Here is a 20,708-nt window from a genome sequence, read left to right as displayed (position 1 = left end):
CCTTCTGGGCTGACTCCATCCTATTTCTTTCTGAAAGTGCATTCTTCAGAATTGTACAGAGTATTCTAAATTGGACATCACCAGAGACTTATACAGAAGCATTATCACATCCTTTTTCCTGCTGGCTATTCTGCTTCCCATGCATTCAAAGAACCTTCTGGCATTGGCCATCACCCTTTCTACCTATTTGGCTATCTTAAGTTTGTAATAAATGTTCTCCAAGGACAAGCGGTTATATATTCTCACATATGGGTGACATCATCCATTCAACCTGGTAAGGACAGTTAAAAAATATACTATCACTTAAAAAATTTTAGCACCACTTATATTGCACAAGCTGGTTTCTTCCTGCCCAACATCAGCTCACAGGACCTTAAATTCTCAGTTTTCTGCAGAGTTGAGAATCTGTGTTTCAGAGTTCTCGGTGTGTCAAACATTTGCTTTTTTTGTACATTCCCTTTAATTTTTTCTTTTGTTTTTCTCATTGTTTCTTGTTTTTATTCTTCTTTCCATTTTGTTGAAGTTATTTCAACTTTTCAGTTTTGGCCCTTCGGGTCCCTTGAAGACTTTATTCATTCTCCGGGGGTGGGGAGAGAAGACGAGGAAGGCAGGAGTCCCGGGAGATATGCAATGTCAGCAGAAGTTGTTAGACATGCAGCGCTGGCGCTGCATCGTGTGTTGAGAACCTCTGGCCCTACAGGAAGGCCTCCTACACTGAGATCTCTCAATCAAAATCAGCAGTCCCAACATTTAGAGAGATATTTCTAGTCTATTTGAAATTCAATTTTGGGGGGTTCAGGGTCACGAATTATGGAATCTGCTTCCTAGCAATCTTAGACTTCAAACCTCACACATTCTTTAATACTTTTGGTTAAATTTAAATTTTATTGATACTGATTTTATTGTAAGCCGCTTAGTTACTATGGGGCTCATAATCAAAAAAAACCCCCAACATCTAAAAAGTGGCCTAAATGGGTACTTGGACGATCAAGCACCCATAACCAAAGCTGGTTTTAGACATATCTAAAACCAGCTTAGGCCTTTCCCCTGTCTCTAAATGCATAGAGCGAAAAGGGGCATTTTTAGAGGGGAAAGGGCGGGAGGTGGGCCGACCTACACATAGTTGTACATCAGGTATAACCAAAACCAAAAAAAGGCTGCCTAGTTGGCACTTATACGTTTTGACTTAGACCAAGTCAAAACAGGTATAAATGCCAAAAAAAGGGCCGCTGAGCTGATCACGGCTGCCATGATGAGCTCAGCAGCCCCAGAAACCTGCTCACTTCCCACCGCAACCATCGTGGCAGGAGAGATGGCTCATCTCTCCTGCTGTGACGGTGATCGGTCACCCCCCCTAACCTCGGCACTTCGGTGTGCCTAAGGCCCCGCCCACAGGAGGGGCCTAAGGCAACTGGGCCAATTGCGCTTGTCCCAAGCACCTAAGGCCCCACCTGCGGACCGGATTTGAGGCGCTGGGCCAATTAGGCCCTAAGGCCTGCCATTCTGAGGATGGCGGGCCTGCCGGATGGGTTCGGAACCCGTCTGTCCGGCCAACTTTGTTCAGGTACAGGGGGGTGTTGGGGGTTCGGGGTTGCCAGGTGGGGGGGTCACGGGGGGGCGATCGTGGGGGTGTGTGCGTCGAGGGCAGGAGAACCTTGAATCCCTCCTGCCCGTATCTTAGTGGGGGTTGGGGGTTTTGGTGTGGCAGGAGGGGTTGGGCTCCTTCCTGCCCCGATCATGTCGGCCGGGTGTAGGTGGGGTTTCAGCGGGGCAGGAGGGGTTGGGCTCCCTCCTGCCCCGATTGTGTCGGGTGGGTCGCAGGTCATCGGGTAAGAAGGGATTGGGCTCCCTCCTGCCCTGATCGTGTCGGGGGTGTCACCGGTTGCTGGGGCAGGAGGGCCTGGGCTCCCTCCTGCCCTGATCGTGTCGTGGGGGGGTCACAGGTCGCCAGGACAGGAGGGGTTGATCTCCCTCCTGCCCGATCCGATTGGGGGGGTGGATCGCGGCAGGAGAGATTAGCTATCTCTCCTGCTGTGATCGTTGCTGGAGGGGGGGGGTGGGGGGTGTGGATTCTGTAACCAGTGTTCTTTTTGACAGACACCGGTTACAGAATCCAGCTTTTATGCGAAGGACTGGCCCCTCCTTCGTCTAAAAGCTCTTGTGTTGGGCATTTGGGACTTAGATTTTTTTTGGGTTGTTTATATGTTGTTAGTGTAGACACAGTGGTGGTCTGGGCATTTTAACAGCTGAATGTAGAGGCAGGCCATTATAAAAGAAAAACCTCCTTTTGGACTTTTTTTTTGAGAATGGACATTTTCCCTGCTTCTACTTTCAGCGTTTAGGGCCTAGGCCAAAAGGGGACTTAGACATTTTTAAAAAAAATTATGCCCCTCTATGTGATTTGTGGGATATCAAGAAAATAATGTTTGCGCCCATTCATGGGAATCATTGAACCATGTCTCTATGAACGCTACAATATCCAAGTCTGTCTCTAACATCAGGAAGTGCAAATCATGATTTTTGATGCCTAGACTGTGAGCATTTGTGGTCATTGCTTTCCAGATACTTTTCTGTGGCAAAGCTTTAGCTGAGTTTCAGAACATGAGATACAGGGAATCAGCTGTATGGTAATGCTTAGTAATTAGCACAGTGACTGGCTGTTTCCTTTGTTGAACAGTTTCCCCTAACTGGCATGGAGCACAAGAGAAGAATGGTGCAGGCATATGGCTTAGAGATAGTTGCAGCTTGCCAAGGTTACTATGTTCTCTGAAAACAAGGAAGCAGATTTCCCATATAATATATAATATAAGCAGGGGAGAGAATTACAAGAGGAGCAGCGCTGACGGTGCTCAGCACCAACTGCCAGTTTCACTAGTGGCCAGATTGGTAGCCCTTTCTAGCAGGGCACCTAGCATCATCTACACCCCTGCCCCGTTCCAGCAGGTGAAAGAACTACAAAAGGAGCAGTGCTGACGGTGCTCGGTACCAATTGCCAGTTTCACTAGTGGCCAGATCGGGAGCCCTTTCCAGCAGGGCACTTAGCATCATCTACTCCCCTCCCCCATTCCAGCAGGGGAGAGAACTACAAGAGGAGCAGCGCTGACGATGCTCGGCACCAACTGCCAATTTCACTAGTGGTCAGATCGGGAGCCTGTTCCAGCAGGGCACCTAGCATCATCTACACCCCTCCCCCGTTTCAGCAGGGGAGAGAATTACAAGAGGAGCAGCGCTGATGGTGCTCGGCACCAATTGCCAGTTTCACTAGTGACCAGATCGGGAGCCCTTTCCAGCAGGGCATCTAGCATCATCTACACCCCTCCCCCGTTCCAGCAGGGGATTGCCGACAGTTGAGAGCTGCAGTCTGACGCTCAAACCAACGGGGCTCCTTTCTGACTAACTCACCGCCCTCCCCCTCCTTGGCTTATCGAGATCCACTGGGGGCCAAATTTTATTACTGTCTATACTCTTGTTTTAGCTCCATATTTTTTTTTTATTGCCCATGCTCTTGTTTTAGTTGCCTAAGTTTATTACTGTCTGTGGTTTTGTTCAGTGCCAAATTGTATTACTGCCAAAGGTTTCGCCTTTCTTCCCTACTCTTGATTATGCACTCAGCCAGCCTAATTAAGTCCCCTGCCCCTTCCTTAGCTAACACTAATCCCCCCCTGCTGCAGACTTTCACACACCAATCATCCGGCCCTAACCCCGCCATGAATCCTTTCTTCTGGTTCCTTCTCCTCCTATTCTGCTCACCTCTCTACTCTTCCCTCTGTCTGATACCCCCTCCCCCAATCTACTCGACCCACCAAACACCAATAATATTTGCCCTGGCCTCAGAATCCCCACGCTGATACGCACCAGAATTCCCCCTTTCAAGAAAAATCTCCGAAAAGTCAACCTAAACTCACTAAAGCCCCTGCCCCCAGCCAATCTTCCCAATGCTGTCTCTGACTCTTTCATCCCAGTCCCGACTCTTTATTGCAATGCCAGATCAGCATGCAATAAGACCCAAATCTTGAAGGACCTTCTAGATGAGTTCGACCCTGGATTCCTGTGCATCACGGAATCATGGATCGCCAAAGATGATCTTTTTACACAAAACGAACTCCTCCCCCATGGTTATCAAGGCCTCTTCTCCCCCAGATCCAACCGAAAAGGAGGCGGACTGGCACTGCTCTACAAATCTTTCTTTGACGTCCAGCTCCTTGAAGGCACTCACGCCTCTCTAGAATATATGCTTGTCTCTGTCAATGATGAACTCCGCACTCACCCATTGGGCATCTTATTACTATACCGCCCACCCACCCTTTGGAACAACTCCTCCAATCTCGTCTTTGAGGCTATAACAAACGCCTTTCTTAAATTTCAAAGACTACTGATTGTTGGTGATATTAATCTCCACTTGATGACACCAACAGCAAGGACACGATTTAATTTAACAACTTCCTTACCTCTCTAGGTTTTCTCTCACCTACCTCTTCTCCAACCCACGAAAAAGGACATACACTAGACTTCACCTCTTTCCTCGACCTTACTGCCTTCAAAACTTCAACTGATGACACCCATTGGGAACAAGTCCCTTGGTCTGACCACTTCTTAGGGGCTACTTGCCTCTCCATTTTCATGTCACACCTTAAATCCCCATCCCATTCCTCCCATTCAATAACCTTCCGCAAGAAAATTTCGAGTAATCTTTTCTGGTCCAAATTTCTCAACCAACTCACCTCCAATCCTAAGCCTACAGACTCTGAATCCTGCTGGTGCAATTGGATCTCCCTCTCCGAATCCATCTATCACTCCCTCGCTCCAATATCCACAAAAACCATCTCCTACCCCCGAAAGGCCCCTTGGTATCTACCGCGCCATAGAGAGCTGAAACAGAAATGTCGCACTTTGGAGCGCAAATGGAAAAAATCTAAATCCCCCTCAGATAGACAGACCTGGAGGGTCAATATTAAGCTTTACAATTCATTACTAAAAAAAGCCAAGAAGAATTTCTTCGGAGATAAAATCTCCAGATCCAACAACCAGATCAGTGTGTTGTTTAACATTTGGCGCTCCTTAACTACAAAAAAGGACCCATCCTTGCTCCCCTCGTCTCTATCAGCAGATGCCCTTGCAAAATTCTTCAATGAAAAGGTTACCACCCTAAGATGCTCCTTCCCGCCTACAATCTCCTACAACTCCCTAATCTCTACTGACCTCAACCCTTCCCTACCTGTCTCCAATCCCATTCCAGCCGACAGATCCTGGACCGTTTTTGAGCTAGTTTCTGAATTGCAAGTCTCCAAACTCTGCCTCAAACTAAAAACTTGCAAATGTACCTTGGATCCTTTCCCCTCCTACCTATTCGAGAATATCTCTACACAGGCCATCGTTTCCCTCACCAAACTTATAAACGATGCTCTAACATCGGGCCTTTTCTCCTCCGAAATGGGACATATTGGACAAATTGCACTAACCCCTCTACTGAAAAAGACCGACCTTGACCCCTCTATTCCCTCCAATTACCGTCCAATAGCAAATATCCCTCTCCTAACCAAGATGTTAGAATCCATCATATCCACTCAACTCTCATCCTACCTAGAAAGATTCTCTATTCTCCTACCCCACCAATTCGGCTTCAGACCCAACTTCAGCACCGAATCCCTATTAGCCTCACTAATCTCTAAGGTACAACAACTTCATTCTCGCAACAAATTCGCTGTACTTCTACAATTCGACCTCTCCGCAGCTTTCGACGTCGTCCATCATGATATCCTAATCTTCCAACTCTCTGAAATAGGCATGTTCCACAGTCCTAGACTGGTTCTCGAAATTCCTACGCTTACGCTCCTACACCGTTAACATAAACGGTACCTCATCCCCTCCCTGGAAGCCTATATGTGGAGTCCCGCAAGGCTCACCCCTCTCTCCTATCCTTTTCAATATTTACATGTCCTCTTTGAAACTCCTTCATCTATCCCCCCTGGAAACTCTCTACACCTATGCTGATGATATCCTCATCCTCCTTGAGACCGACTCGAACCTCACTAACCTCGCTGAGAACATATCCGCATGTATAATGAACCTTCAATCCTGGGCACATTCTGTACAAATGAAATTGAACGAGTCCAAAACAAAACTACTTTGGCTCGGCCCAATATTAGGTCATTTACCCACCTCCATCCCATTATCTTCCGGCTCCACTCTTCAGCTTGAGTTTTCAAGCAAAGTCCTTGGCATCATCATAGACTCCTCTCTCTCCTTCAATGACTACCTCAACTTCTTGGTAAAAAAATGCTTCTTTAGTCTTCATATGCTGAGGAAAGTGAGATCGTACTTTCATCATTCTCACTTTGTCGTCCTTGTTCAATCCACCATCCTCTCTAGACTGGATTATTGCAACTCCATCTATTTAAGCCTAACTAAAAAAAAACTCCATAGACTTCAGCTAATCCAAAACGCCGCGGCCAAGCTTATTTTCGCTAAAGGCAAGTTCGACCACGTCTCCCCACTCCTGGCCAAACTTCACTGGCTCCCAGTTCACTCCAGAGTCCTCTTTAAATGTGCCTGTTTAGCTTTCAAGATCCTACATGGCATCCTCCCTCCCGTTATCCCACTCTTCTGGAACTCCTCTAACCCTAATTCCACTAGATCCTCCCAAAAACTGAAACTTTCATTCCCCTCTGCAAAAGGTATATCCCGCGTAGGAAAATTAGAAACCACAGGACTCTGGAACAACCTCACATCCCCGCTCAGAATTTCAAGCTCCCTCCAATCCTTCCGCAAACACCTGAAAACTTGGCTCTTTTCAAAAACTAACACCTCCCACTCTTTGGTATCCTGTCCCTCTTTATCTTCCTAGCTCCTTTCCTATAACCCTTCATTGTAGCTCCTTTTCAACCTAATCCTATAAACCGTGCCGAGCTCTACGCTTGTGGAGATGGTGCGGTATACAAACCTAAGGTTTAGTTTAGTTTAGTTTAGTTTAGTAAACTACAAAAGACAGAGAGCTGTATTGTGATCTCTGAGCTTTAAATTATTAGACCCATTAGTTTCACAATCCAGTGGCAGGAGCGTATGAGAATGCAGAGCAGAATATACGAGAAGCTTCCTGCCCAGCGAGCAACAGTTGTAATAAATTCAGCTGAGAAGAAAACAGAACTTATAAGAATCTGAAGTTAAAACTAGAAAAAGCAGTGGGAGAACAAACTCATTAACATTCAAATAAATAAAATTGTTGGTTGTGCCTCACATAAAAGCAAGGCTATTACCGTATTTTTCGCTCCATAAGACACTTTTTTCCACACAAAAGTGGGTGGAAATCTCAGTGCATCTTATGAAGCGAAGGTACAAATTTTGTTACCCTTCCCCCCGGTACCAATGTAAAACCTGCCCGCCGCACTTCCTTTTTAAACCTGCCGCAGCACCACCTTTTTTATAAAATCTCCCCTCGGTCCATCCGCCTGCCTACCATCGCTGTTGCTCCTGTTTACCTGGTGGTCCAATGTGCAGCCGGCTCCTCATTTCCCCAGTGGCAAAACAAATCAGCAGCGCGGCTGTCAGGAGCAAGCTTTATGATCTCCTACTCATCCCCGCGCTGCTCTCCTAATGTCTGCCGTAAGTTCTCACAAGTCTCGTGAGAACCTAAGGCAGCCATTCAGAAAGCAGCGCTGGGCCGAGCAGGAGAGCGTAAAGCTTGCTCCTGACGGCTGTGCTGCTGATTTATTTCACCGCTGTGAGGAGCCTGGAAGAGCGAAGGCTGCCGTGGCAGGCAAGGAGGAAGCGAAGCTGGCTGGAGCTTTAGGAAAAATTTAAAAAGGTATGGGGGTGGGGGCTTGCCTGGAGCTGGCTGGCTGGCTTGGGGCTGGCGGGCTGGCTGGCTTGGGGCTGGTTGGCCTGGAGCTGGCTGGCTGGCTTGGGGCTGGCTGGTTGGCCTGGAGCTAGCTGGTTGGCCTGGCGCTGGCTGGCCTGGATCTAGCTGGTTGGCCTGGGGCTGGCTGGATGGTTTCAGGCTGGCGGGCCTGGGGCTGGAGTGCTGGCTTGGGGCTGCCTACCATTAGACATGCCCACCACTAGATGTCTCCTGTACCCTGTCCCGGCCTACCACTGGTCCACCAGAGGAGGGACAGGCTACAGGGCACACCATTTGGTTCAGAATTTTTTTTCTTAGTTTTTCCTCCTCTAGAGCCTTATGGAGCAAAAAATACAGTACATATATAACTTTGGTTCCTTTAATTTGCTGAGGAAACTGTAGGGGGGCGGAGGGCAAAGACAGCACCAAGTGTTACCCCAGCTCCAATAAAACTTTTGAAATCTTCATTATGAAGAAAAGGAGTATAATCCTTTCAAAAGAAACTGTTCTACTGACCATGAGAAAAAAATATCTGGATCAGAAGCTGGCACAGAAGAACCAACCAGGAGTGTACAGTTTATCCACCATCTGCTTGGAGACAGGGAATACTAAGCATTCAGCGCTGCACAATCCCTTTTCTGGGCAAAGCACAACAAACTATTTCTTTTCTCCATCACCATCCAAAGGTCAACGGACATAACACCACTTGTCTGGACTGGTCTGGTATAGATGTTAAGGAAACCCACCTTTTGAAGTAACACACTTTCTACCTAAACAGTTCTACTATACATAGAGACATATAGTCAAAGGATATTCTGTATCTGGAAGGAACAAAAACTTTATTTTATGACAAAACCAATAAAATGCCACTTACTAGTCTTCTTGGGACATTTCTGGCATTTGTTAAAGCCCCATGAAGTCCCCACAGTCCCGCAGCAATCTTCTTGCTTTGAAAGGCCTGGAAGTGCTTTACCACACTGAAATAATTAAGAAATGATGCAGTAGTTAACATTACAGTGAGATAGCCAAATCTGAAAGATATTCAGTTTTATAATCACTCTTTAAAGATGGCTATATTATCTATTATTATTATTATGGAGTCAATTTTCAAAGACTTAACTGGCTAATCTTGAGAGTTAGCTGGTTCAAACTCTTCCCCTGTTGACCACCTAAATTAAACTATCTAAGTTCAAAAGGTAGTCACATTTAACCAGGCAAAAATTGGGCAACTTCAGAGGTGTTCCTACTGTGTACTTATGATTTAGGAGGTTGACACTGATTTTCAGTGCTAACCATCTAGGTTTAGCTACATAACCCAACTTGGCTAAATTCAACCAGCCAAATTGAGAAAATTTATATTTTTCTTTGGGGCAGATATTCAGACCTTAGGAGGTAGCCTAGCTACCTCCTTCAGTCAGCGACGAACCCAGATATTCAATCTGAGGGCTGTATTCAGCATTGTTTGATGGTCAGGCTTTCCTATTGATAATTGGAGTTCTTAGCTAGTTCATGGAGATATGTTTAGTTTTTATTGTAAACTGCTTTGTTCAAAAATGCTGTAAAGCAGCATAGAAAAAGCGGCCTACTTTTTAGGCAGGTCTATCTGGCTGCTAGGCCTAGCCAGTCAGCCAATTATGACCGGGATATTCAGCAGGAGATAGCTGGCTATCTCAGATAGCTGAGGTGTTGTTCTAACCAGTTTTAGTGGAAGCTGGAATGGATCACCAACTGGTATTTATTGTCTCTGATGCAGCCAACAGGTGAAACATAGCCACATCAGGCTACAGTGTTTTTTTTTTATACCTGGGAGCTTTTAAAAGAAACAATAAAGACTATAGAAAGATTAGGTGCTTAGCTTGGTTATCTTTCTTATAAATGTGTCTAGTGGTCCTGAATGCTAGGGTCTTGTATCTGAAGTAGCAAATTGTTTGCAGAAAACTGGCAATCATGTATTTAACTCCACCTCCTTCCCAGGGAGCTGTTCCTACCCCCTCAGTTTGTACAAAAGCAATCAAGTAGCACTGTAATAAAAGACATAACTGAAAGGAGGAAAACGGGGAAAATTCCCCAAGACTACAATTTTGTTCTGCTCTATAACATAGTGAAAAACATTATAACATCCAAAACTTATACAATCAGCACTAATTATGTATAGAGGTCATAACTATTTGCATGACCTCTTATCAAGCAAAGTCTTAAGCCAGACTGTATGGTCATGAGGATTTTCCTGTGCATCATTTTTTTTTCTTCTCAGCTTTTCTGAAAAACAGAAAATTCTTCAAATCCAGACTGATCCTAAGGCAGAAGACAGGCAAAGCCCTTACACAGAGTGGGACTTTAGGACCACTACACACATCTACAAGAAATATTTCAGAGATAAGAATCTAATCTTTCTAGTTAAATGTGTCTAGTAGTCCTGAATGCTAAGGACATACCAAAACAGTCCCCAGATTCTAGGGTGGCCCCACTGTGTATGCCTTCAAAACAGAGGGCTCAAAAGCAGCATCTTTCCTGGCTGCTAAATCTGCCCTATAGAACCTGGTATGAAGGGTAGACCATGTAGCTGCTCTATAAATCTCCTCAGGTGAGACAGCCCCAGTCTCCACCGAAGAGGCAGCAACCCCTCTGGTGGAGTGGGCTTTCAATGCATTAGGTAGCTGTTTACCACTGCCTACAAACATGGAGGAAATGACCATTTAAATCTACCTAGAAATCGAAGCTCTAGCCGCCTGCCTCCCTTTCTTGGCATCACTGGTCCGAACAAAAAGGAGATCTGAAAGGCGAAACTCATTGGTATCTCTGCGGTAATGAAGAAGCACTCTCTTGACATCCAGCAAAAGCAACCCTTTCTCCCGTTTCTTACACCCCATAGGACAGAAAACAAGCAAACAGACTTCCTGATTGATGTAGAAGGCCAAGACTACTTTCAGTAAGAAGGCAGGAACCTTGTGTAAGGATAGCCTTGCTTCCATGATCCTAAGGAAAGAGCTTGTAACTCAGAAACTCATCTTGCCAACGTAATTGCCACCAGGAACACTGTCTTTAAGAAGAAGGGAAGCCAGGACGCGAGGCAGACCTCGGCGGTTTTTCTTTTTTCTTGCTTTTTTTTCTTCTCCACAGTGCAGAAGGCCGGAGAGGGCAGGAGAAGCCGAGGGAAGGAAGTCAGAGCAGGCAGGAAGAACCGGGGTCGCGGCGAGAGGTAGCTCCGCCCATCCCCACTGCGTCACAGGTCGCATCGGCGCCCGGGCTCCCCTTTAAGAAGAAGGGAAGCCAGGACGCGAGGCAGACCTCGGCGGTTTCTATTTTTTCTTGCTTTTTTTTCTTCTCCACAGCGCAGAGGGCAGGAGAAGCCGAGGGGAGGAAGCCAGAGCAGGCAGGAAGAACCAGGGTCGCGGCGAGAGGTAGCTCCACCTACCCCCACCGCGTCACAGGTCGCATCGGCGCCCGGGCTCCCCTTTAAGAAGAAGGGAAGCCAGGACGCGAGGCAGACCTCGGCGGTTTTTCTTTTTTCTTGCTTTTTTTTCTTCTCCACAGCGCAGAGGGTAGGAGAAGCCGATGGAAGCCAGAGCAGGCAGGAAGAACCAGGGTCGCGGCGAGAGGTAGCTCCGCCCACCCCCACCGCGTCACAGGTCGCATCGGCGCCCGGGCTCCCCTTTATGAAGAAGGGAAGCCAGGGCGCGAGGCAGACCTCGGCGGTTTTTCTTTTTTCTTGCTTTTTTTTCTTCTCCACAGCGCAGAGGGCCGGAGAGGGCAGGAGAAGCCAAGGGGAGGAAGCCAGAGCAGGCAGGAAGAACCGGGGTTGCGGCGAGAGGTAGCTCCGCCCACCCCCACCGCGTCACAGGTCGCATCGGCGCCCGGGCTCCCCTTTAAGAAGAAGGGAAGCCAGGATGCGAGGCAGACCTCGGCGGTTTTTCTTTTTTCTTGCTTTTTTTTCTTCTCCACAGCGCAGAGGGCTGGAGAGGGCAGGAGAAGCCGAGGGGAGGAAGCCAGAGCAGGCAGGAAGAACCGGGGTTGCGGCGAGAGGTAGCTCCACCCACCCCCACCGCGTCACAGGTCGCATCGGCGCCCGGGCTCCCCTTTAAGAAGAAGGGAGCCAATGGCACCCAGCCGTTCGGCGCGCGACGAAGGCGAGCGGCAAAGGTGCTCGCCTTAGCGAGAGCGCCTTTGCGAAGGAGCCATGAGAAGGAGCCCAGGCAGCCCAGCAGCAAAATCTAACTTCTAAAAAATAAAACCAAGGTACTTTTCTTCTCTTCTTATTCTTCTCTCTCTTTCTACTCTTTCAGCTAGCTGCACGCCGGGCACCACTCCCAATCACCGAGGGACCATAGGAGCAAGGATAAAGAAATGGAGTCTACAGGAACCCAGCAGAGCTACCCAGTATACTGCATCAAATGTCATATGTATGACTACCTCCCCTCCGGGAGGCAAGCATACATATGCAGTCGATGCCAGGAACTGGATAGCCTGAAGAAGGAGGTCGGGAGACTGCAGGTTCGAGTACAGGAACTGGAGGAACTGTGCACCATAGAGGAACAGTGCTGGGCAACTGAAGACACCGCCAGAGAGGACCACATCACGGAACAAGTGAGAGAGCTTGAGAAGTTCATCGAAGAGGCCTGCAGGATGGTGGAGGCACAGGACCACCAGCTCATCAGGAGAGAACTAACAGTCGGACGACAAAATCCACCAGACACTATGGGAGTAAAACCTTGCGGAGAATCTGGACAGGCAGATGAGGAAGAGACCCAACAGAAACCGGAGGTAGGACTAGCGGACTGCGCCACTGACACAGACCTGAGACCAGGGAGATCTGCTATCATAGTGGGAGACTCAATCCTGAGAGGAGTGGACAGTCACATAGCTGGAGGGAGAGAGGACAGACTAGTGACATGTCTCCCGGGGGCAAGAACGAAGGATGTCATCGACAGAATCGAGAGGATCCTGGAAGGGGCCGAGACGGAGGAGACAGCTGTAGTAATCCATGTTGGAACCAACGACGTCAGCAGGAGGAACTACAACAGGACTGCATTAACTGATCAGTTCAGGATCTTGGGGAGGAAACTGAAACTGAGGGCAAGGAAGATAGCCTTCTCAGAGATCCTGCCAGTACCGAGAGCGGACGCAAGGAGGCAGAGCGAACTACAAGCAATAAACGGTTGGCTCAGGAGATGGTGCGAAGAGGAGGGTTTCCTTTTTGTTCGGAACTGGACAACTTTCTTGGGAAAGAATAAGCTCTACAGGAGAGACGGACTGCACCTGAGCACGACTGGGACGAGGATGCTGGCACGCAACGTCAAGAGCGTCATAGATTTGGCTTTAAACTGAGGAAGAGGGGAAAGCCGACAGTCGATCTGACACATCGGACCAAAGTATCAAATAAGGATACTGAACAAGGACATTGAACAAGAGGGCTCGGGACTGAGTGGGAATTTTTGGAAAAATGACCTAAGGATGCAAAACAGGGGCCCAGGGCAAAGGACATTGAGCAAGGACATTGTAAAAAAGGGATCGGGACTGAGTGGGAATTTTTGGGAAAAGGACCTGAGGACGCATTGCAGGGGACCTGGGCCAAGGACATTGAACAAGGACACTGTAAAAGAGGGCTCAAGACTAAGTGGGTATTTTTTGAAAAAGGACCTAAGGACGAATTGCAGGGGTCTAGGACACAAATGAAATTGGCAAGCAGGACTAACAGAGAACAACGGAATCCAGAGGGACAACCAAAAATGGGGAAACAGGCTGAGGACAGAACAGACACACCACAGGAGGAGGATGACCGAGATGAGGCTTGGGGACTGGCAACTCACTAGGGGGTCGCCAGGAGTGCCAAACCACGAGGAAAACCAGCAAGAAAGGTAAAAAACTGGGACTTACATTGCAAAAAGGGCCTAGACATAATTGAAGTCACAGAAATGTGGTGGACTGACGACAATAAATGGGATGTGGCCTTACCAGGGTTCAAACTCTACAGAAGAGATAGGTCACACAAAAAGGGTGGAGGAATAGCGCTATATATAAAAGATTCCATACCTTCAACCAGGATGGAAACAACAGTAAGGGTGGATGACTTGGAATCACTATGGGTTAAGCTACCAGGAGGAACTGGAGCAGACATAAAACTGGGTCTGTACTATCGCCCACCTGGACAAACGGAAGAAATCGACCAGGATCTGGAGGCTGTACTGAGGCAGGTATGCAAAAGCGGAAGTGTGGTGGTGATGGGGGACTTCAACTACCCGGGAATAGACTGGAGTATCGGGCACTCAAACTGCATGAGGGAGACCAAATTCCTGGAGTCACGAGGGACTGTTTCATGGAACAGCTGGTCATGGAACCAACACGGGGAGATGCCACTCTTGACCTAATCTTCAACAGACTAGGGGGCCCGCTAAGGAGGTGGCGGTACTAGCCCCACTAGGAAACAGCGATCACAACACGATCCAGTACAGGCTAGAAATTGGATCATCAAAGGTGAAAAGAACTACAACGACAGCACTGAACTTCAAAAACGGGAATTATGAGGCCATGAGGAAAATGGTGGGAAAGAAACTCAACGACACCGCAAGGAAGATGGAGTCCGTAGAAAAAGCCTGGACCCTACTCAAGGGTACGGTGCACGAAGCACAAAACCTGTGCGTCCCCAAGTTCAGGAAAGGGTGCAAAAACATAGAACAAAAAACCCAGTGTGGATAACCAATGCAGTGAAAAAGGCGATAAGTGACAAGAAGGCATCATTCAAGAAATGGAAAAAGGACCAAACAGAGGACAACCAAAAGGAGCATAAAAAACACCAAAAGGAGTGTCACCGAGTGGTTAGGAAAGCAAAAAGAGAATATGAAGAAGACTGGCGGGGGAAGCAACAAACTTCAAATCATTCTTCAGGTACGTCAAGGGGAAGCAACCAGCAAGGGAGGAAGTGGGACCCTTGGATGATGGAGACAGAAAGGGAGTGGTAAAAGAGGAAAAGGAGATAGCTGACAGGTTAAATGAGTTCTTCACATCAGTTTTCACGAGGGAGGACACAACCAACATTCCGGAACCTGAGGAGATCGTAAAAGGAGATCAGGATGAAAATCTGGTCCAACTAGAGGTGAGCAAGATGGATGTCCTCAGGCAGATAGACAGGCTAAAGAGGAGACAAATCGCCAGGTCCGGACGGCATTCACCCAAGGGTACTCAAGGAACGAAATAGCTGAGCCACTCTGACAAATATGCAACCTATCCTTAAAAACTGGAGAGATTCCGGAGGACTGGAAAATAGCAAATGTCACGCCCATCTTCAAGAAAGGCTCAAGGGGAGACCCAGGAAACTACAGGCCGGTGAGCTTGACCTCGGTCCCGGGAAAGATGATGGAAGCGCAGATTAAAGACAGCATCTGGGAACACATCGAAAACAATGGGCAGCTAAAAGTCGAGCCAGCATGGCTTCTGCAAGGGCAGGTCATGCCTCACGAACTTATTACACTTCTTTGAGGGGGTAAACAGCCAGGTGGATAAAGGGGAATCCATAAACATCATTTACCTTGACTTCCAAAAAGCCTTTGACAAGGTACCACACGAAAGACTGCTAAGGAAGCTATGGAACCACGGAGTGAAAGGGGAAGTCCACCGATGGATCAAAAACTGGCTGGCGGATAGGAAACAGAGGGTTGGAGTAAAGGGCCATTACTCAGACTGGCAATGGATCACGAGCGGAGTTCCACAGGGGTCGGTGCTGGGACCGCTCCTGGTCAATATATTTATTAACGACCTGGAGGCAGGAACAAAATGTGAGGTTATGAAATTTGCGGATGACACCAAACTATACAGCAGGGTCGAAAACATGGAGGACTGTGAAGATCTCCAAAAAGATCTGACAACGCTGGAAGAGTGGGCCAAAAAGTGGCAAATGAGCTTCAACATAGGGAAATGCAAGGTCATGCTTGTGGGGAAAAAGAACCCGATGTTCACTTACAAAATGGGGGGATCACCGCTAGGGGTGAGCAACCTTGAAAGAGACCTGGGAGTGATGGTAGACACAACATTGAAGGCGTCGGCGCAGTGCGCCACAGCCTCAAGGAAAGCAAACAAAATGTTGGGTATCATTAAGAAGGGTATCACGTCCAGGACGAAGGAAGTAATCCTGCCACTGTATCGTGCAATGGTGCACCCGCACCTGGAGTACTGTGTCCAGTACTGGTTGCCGTACCTCAAGAAGGACATGGCGGTACTTGAGAGAGTCCAGAGAAGAGCATCCAAAGCTAATAAAGGGTATGGAGGACCTCTCATATACTGACAGACTGAAAAAGCTGGGGCTTTTCTCCCTGGAAAAGCGGAGACTTAGAGGAGACATGATAGAAACCTTCAAGATCATGAAGAGCATAGAAAAAGTAGACAGGGACGGATTTTTCAAATTATGGGGGACCACAAGTACAAGGGGGCACTCAGAGAAATTGAAAGGGGAAAGGTTTAGAACAAACGCCAGGAAGTTCTTTTTCACCCAAAGGGTGGTGGAAACATGGAACACGCTACCGGAGGATGTGATAAGCAGGAGCACGCTACAGGGCTTCAAAGAAGGTTTAGATAGGTACCTGGAGGACAAAGGGATTGAGGGGTACAGATAGGAGTAGAGGTAGGTTATAGGGATAGGATTAGAGGATTAGAGGTAAGTTATAAAATTAGTCAAGGACCACTGTTCAGGCAAGTAGGCCTGATGGGCCGCCGCGGGAGCGGACCGCTGGGCAAGATGGACCTCTGGTCTGCCTCAGCGGAGGCAACTTCTTATGTTCTTATGTTTGACTGTAAGATGATTGCCAATGGTGTGAGTACGCTATTACTGGTCCCAATTGGAGACATCCGGGGACCAATAAGATATATCATGTGATCTCTAACACCTCCTGTCAGAGCTCCATGGTCGTTTATATGATCCAATGCCCGTGTCAACTCCTCTATATTGGGAGGACTAGTCGTAAGATTAGTGTTCGCTTGACCGAACACAAGTCTCGTATTAATACCGGTAATATTGAAGCGCCTTTAGTACAACACTGGAGGGATAATAAACATACAATTACAGATTTAAGATGGAGGGTTATTGATCAGGTTCATGTAGGGTGGGAGGGTGGCGACTCTAAGAGTAAATTAAATTATAAGGAGCAAAAATGGATCTATTCTTTAAATTCAGTGACTCCTACTGGCTTGAATGCCGAAATAGAATGGACTACTTTACTATGAGGCCAAAAAGAAAAAAAGGGGGCGTTGTTTTACGCTAAGACTGATGTCATCACGTTTTGAAAAGGATTTAGGGTATTTAAATGTGTGAACGCCGCGGCCATGTTTCCTGTCTTTAAACCTGACGCGGGGAGCATGAGCTGGTATATTTGAGGTAACCTAATTAACTATATACTGTTCAGAATTATGTTAAAACTATTATAGTGAATTGACACTATTATATACAATATATATAATATATTTTACTACTTTGCAGGGGGATTCCTTGATACAGCCCTGAGGGGCGAAACGTAGTCTACGTCGGAGTGCGTACCCCCACCCGCGTAGCTAAAGATAAGTAATACGTTTTTGAAATATAAATTTAAAACAAAATTATCTTTAAAAATGTTAAAAATATAAGGGACCAATGACAATTAGGGGTGCCATTGATTCTGCATGTTCTAAAAGTTTAGTGGCATGCAGACGGTACCACTGAGGTCCGTGAGATACAAGCTACTGTTTATTTTGAAAATGTTTTGAGACCTTCCGCACTTTTGCATGTTGACTGTAAGATGCAACATCTGGATACTTAGGGCTTGCCCCATCTGTCTTCAGCTTTCTAGTAATAAGGAGGAGCTCAGAAATCTTAAGTAGGAATTGAATGCAATCAAAGCAACTTCCATCACTCCACAGAATCATACCCATGGTCTCCAGCCTTCTAGTATTAAGGAGGAGTTCAGAAATCTTAAGCAGGAATTGAATGCAATCAAAGCAACTTCCAACACTCCACTGAAAAATACCAATTTGCCACCACTGCCTCAAAGAGTAATGCAATCAAGGAATAAATGGATCACAGGGTCAGGCAGACTGCGACACGTGACACAAAAACATACACCCTCACAATTGCACCTACTGAATTCCTTTGCTCCATTAGAGCATTGCAGTGCTCAAGAAAGAACTGAAATCGAACTGGAACCAGTGAAGGTAACTTATAAAGAAAAGCACTCACAAAGGAAGAGTAAGAAACCTCAAGCCAATAAATTATTGCTTTTAGGGGATTCTATCATCAAAGGTATTAACATTGAAATGCAAGACAAGGAGCCTAAAATAGTGAAGTGTCTCCCAGGATCCTCGGCTACTAGAAGCACAGAACAGATACTATCTATAATTAAGGAAGAAACTAAAAAGTCTAAAGCTGATGTTGTTATCCATCTGGGAACAAATGACCTAGCCAACAACTTTTTCCGAAGTACTGCCAGCATATGGAAAGGGAAAGCAAAGAATTAAAAACACAAAGGACTTCAACAGGTGGCTCAAAGCCTGGTGTCATCAAGAAGGCTTTAGGTACATAGGAGGAAGGGGAAATACATGGAATGACAAGAAGCTATATTGTGCTTACAGGCTACATATTACTATATCAGGAAAACGAATCCTTGCAGAGAAATTTAGACAATATGGGGTTCATAATAAAAAACAAACAAACGTCTAAAAAGTGTCCTAAATGGCTACTTGGACGATCAAAAAGCCTGATCGTCCGAGTACCCATAACCAAAGTTGGTTTTAGACGTATCTAAAACCAGCTTAGGCCTTTCTCCTGCCACTAAACGCACAGAGAGAAAAGAGGTGTGTTTAGAGGAGGGGAAAGGGCGGGCGGTGAGCGGGAGGTGGGCCGACCTACACCTAAGCGTGCAGCAGGTATAACCAAAATCTTAGGCAGGTTGCCTAGTCGGCACTTATACCTTTTTGACTTAGACAAAGTCAAAACAGGTCTAAGTGCCAAAAAAGGGGCCGCTGAGCTGATGGCCACTGGCCACCCACCCACTGCAACCATCGCAGCAGGAGAGATGCCTCATCTCCCCTACCGCGATGCGATCACCCTTCTACCCGAATTGCCACGACCTGCGGCAGGAGAGATGCCCAATCTCTCCTGCCGTGATACATCACCCCCCCAACAATATCGGGGCAAGAGGGAGCCCAAGCCCTCTTGCCCCGTGGCATCCGCGGCACCCCGCGACAACATCAGGGCAGGAGGGAGCCCAAGCCCTCCTGGACCCAGCGGTCTGCGACCCCCCCTGCCGATTACGTTCTGGGCAGGAGGGAGCCCAAGCCCTCCTGCCCCGTGGGCAGCCCCATTACGATAAGGCCAGGAGCCCAAGCCCTCATGTCCTCTCACCCCCCACCCCCCTACACGATCGGGCAGGAGGGAGCCCAACCCCTCTTGCCCAGGTGGACCCCCCTATCCCCCACCCCCCACTACAATACGGGCAGGAGGGATCCCAGGCCTTCCTGCCCTCGACACAACCCCCCTCCCCCCAATGTCCACCCCCCCTGAACCCCCGATCACCCCCCCACCGACCCACCTCCCTCTGTCGACCCCATGACTCCCCCCCACCCCCACCCCGTACCTCAAATCGTTGGCCGGACAGACGGGTGCCAAGCCCACCCGTCTGGCAGGCCAGCCGGCTCCGGAATGATGCCGGATTGGCCCAGGCGGCTGAAACCCTGCCCACAGGTGAGGCCTGAGGTGCCTGGCCCATGTGCGTAAGTCCCGCCCACAGGAGGAGCCTAATGCTCCCGGGCCTATTCTGATTGGCCCAGGTGCCTCAGGCCCCACCTGTGGGCGGGATTTCAGCCGCCTGGGCCAATCCGGCCCCATTCCATAGCCGGCTGGTCTGCCGGATGGGCGGGCTTGGCACCCGTCCGTCCGGCCAACAATTTGAGGTACGAGGAAGGGGGGTGGGAGTGGGAGAGTCTGTGGGTCAGTGGGGGGGCCGATCGGGGGTTCAGCGTGGGCGAACGTTAGGGGCAAGGGGGTTGTGTCGAGGGCAGGAAGGCCTGGGATCCCTCCTGCCCGTGTTGTAGTGGGGAGTGGGGGATAGGGGGGTCTGCCTGGATAGGAGGGGTTGGGCTCCCTCCTGCCCGATCGTGTAAGGGGGTGGGGGGCGAGAGATCAGGAGGGCTTGGGCTCCCTCCTGGCCTGATCGTAATTGGAGGGGCCCTCGGGGCAGGAGGTTTGGGCTCCCTCCTGCCCCGAATGTAATCGGTGGGGGGGGGGTCGCGGATCACTGGGGCCAGGAGGGCTTGGGCTCTCTCCTGGCCCGATGTTGTTGCGGGGTGCTGCGGCTGGCGGGGCAGGAGGGCTTGGGCTCCCTCCTGCCCCGATGTTGTCGCAGGGTGCCGCGGGTGCCCGGGGCAGGAGGGCTTGGGTTCCCTCCTGCCCAACCGTAATCAGGGGGGGTGGGGTTTAGGGATCGCGGGGCAGGAGGGCTTGGGATCCCTCCTGCCCCGATGTCATTGGGGGGGGGGTTGGGGTGGATAATGTAACCGGTGACAGACACTGGTTACAGACTCCAGCTTTTAGGCGAAGACTGGCTCCTCCTACGCCTAAAAGCCCTTGTGTTGGACGTTTGGGGCTTAGGCGTTTTTTTGGTTCATTATGGGGTATAAGTGTAGACGTCGTTTGGGTACAAGTGTAGACATAATGGGGGTCTGGGCGTTTAAACAGCTGAATGTAGAGGCAGGCCATTATCAAAGCAAGTACTTTTGTTTTGGTTATGGACACTTTCCCTTCTTCTGCTTTCAACGTTTAAGGCCTTAGGCCAAAAAGGGACTTAGACGGTTTTTTTTGATTATGCCCCTCCACGTTTCTAGGCATTTAAACTAGAAAGTGGGGGTGGCATATGTATGT

General features: G+C 48.5%; 1 protein-coding gene across 7 annotated transcripts in view; it reads right to left on the bottom strand.

The window, feature by feature from the left end:
* The window catches only part of LTBP1 (latent transforming growth factor beta binding protein 1), a 941,660-nt gene that overhangs the window by 310,585 nt on the left and 610,367 nt on the right, over positions 1-20,708 (bottom strand). For all 7 annotated transcript variants that reach the window (XM_033937066.1, XM_033937071.1, XM_033937073.1 and 4 more), the window contains exon 8: positions 8,709-8,811. In XM_033937066.1, the coding sequence (XP_033792957.1) occupies positions 8,709-8,811 (103 nt within the window). The remainder of the gene's footprint in view (positions 1-8,708; positions 8,812-20,708) is intronic.

This window comes from Geotrypetes seraphini, chromosome 3 (assembly GCF_902459505.1).
Source record: "Geotrypetes seraphini chromosome 3, aGeoSer1.1, whole genome shotgun sequence".
Taxonomy (NCBI): domain Eukaryota; kingdom Metazoa; phylum Chordata; class Amphibia; order Gymnophiona; family Dermophiidae; genus Geotrypetes; species Geotrypetes seraphini.
Note: the sequence above shows the minus strand (reverse complement) of the source record. Positions and strands in the feature narration are given on the sequence as shown.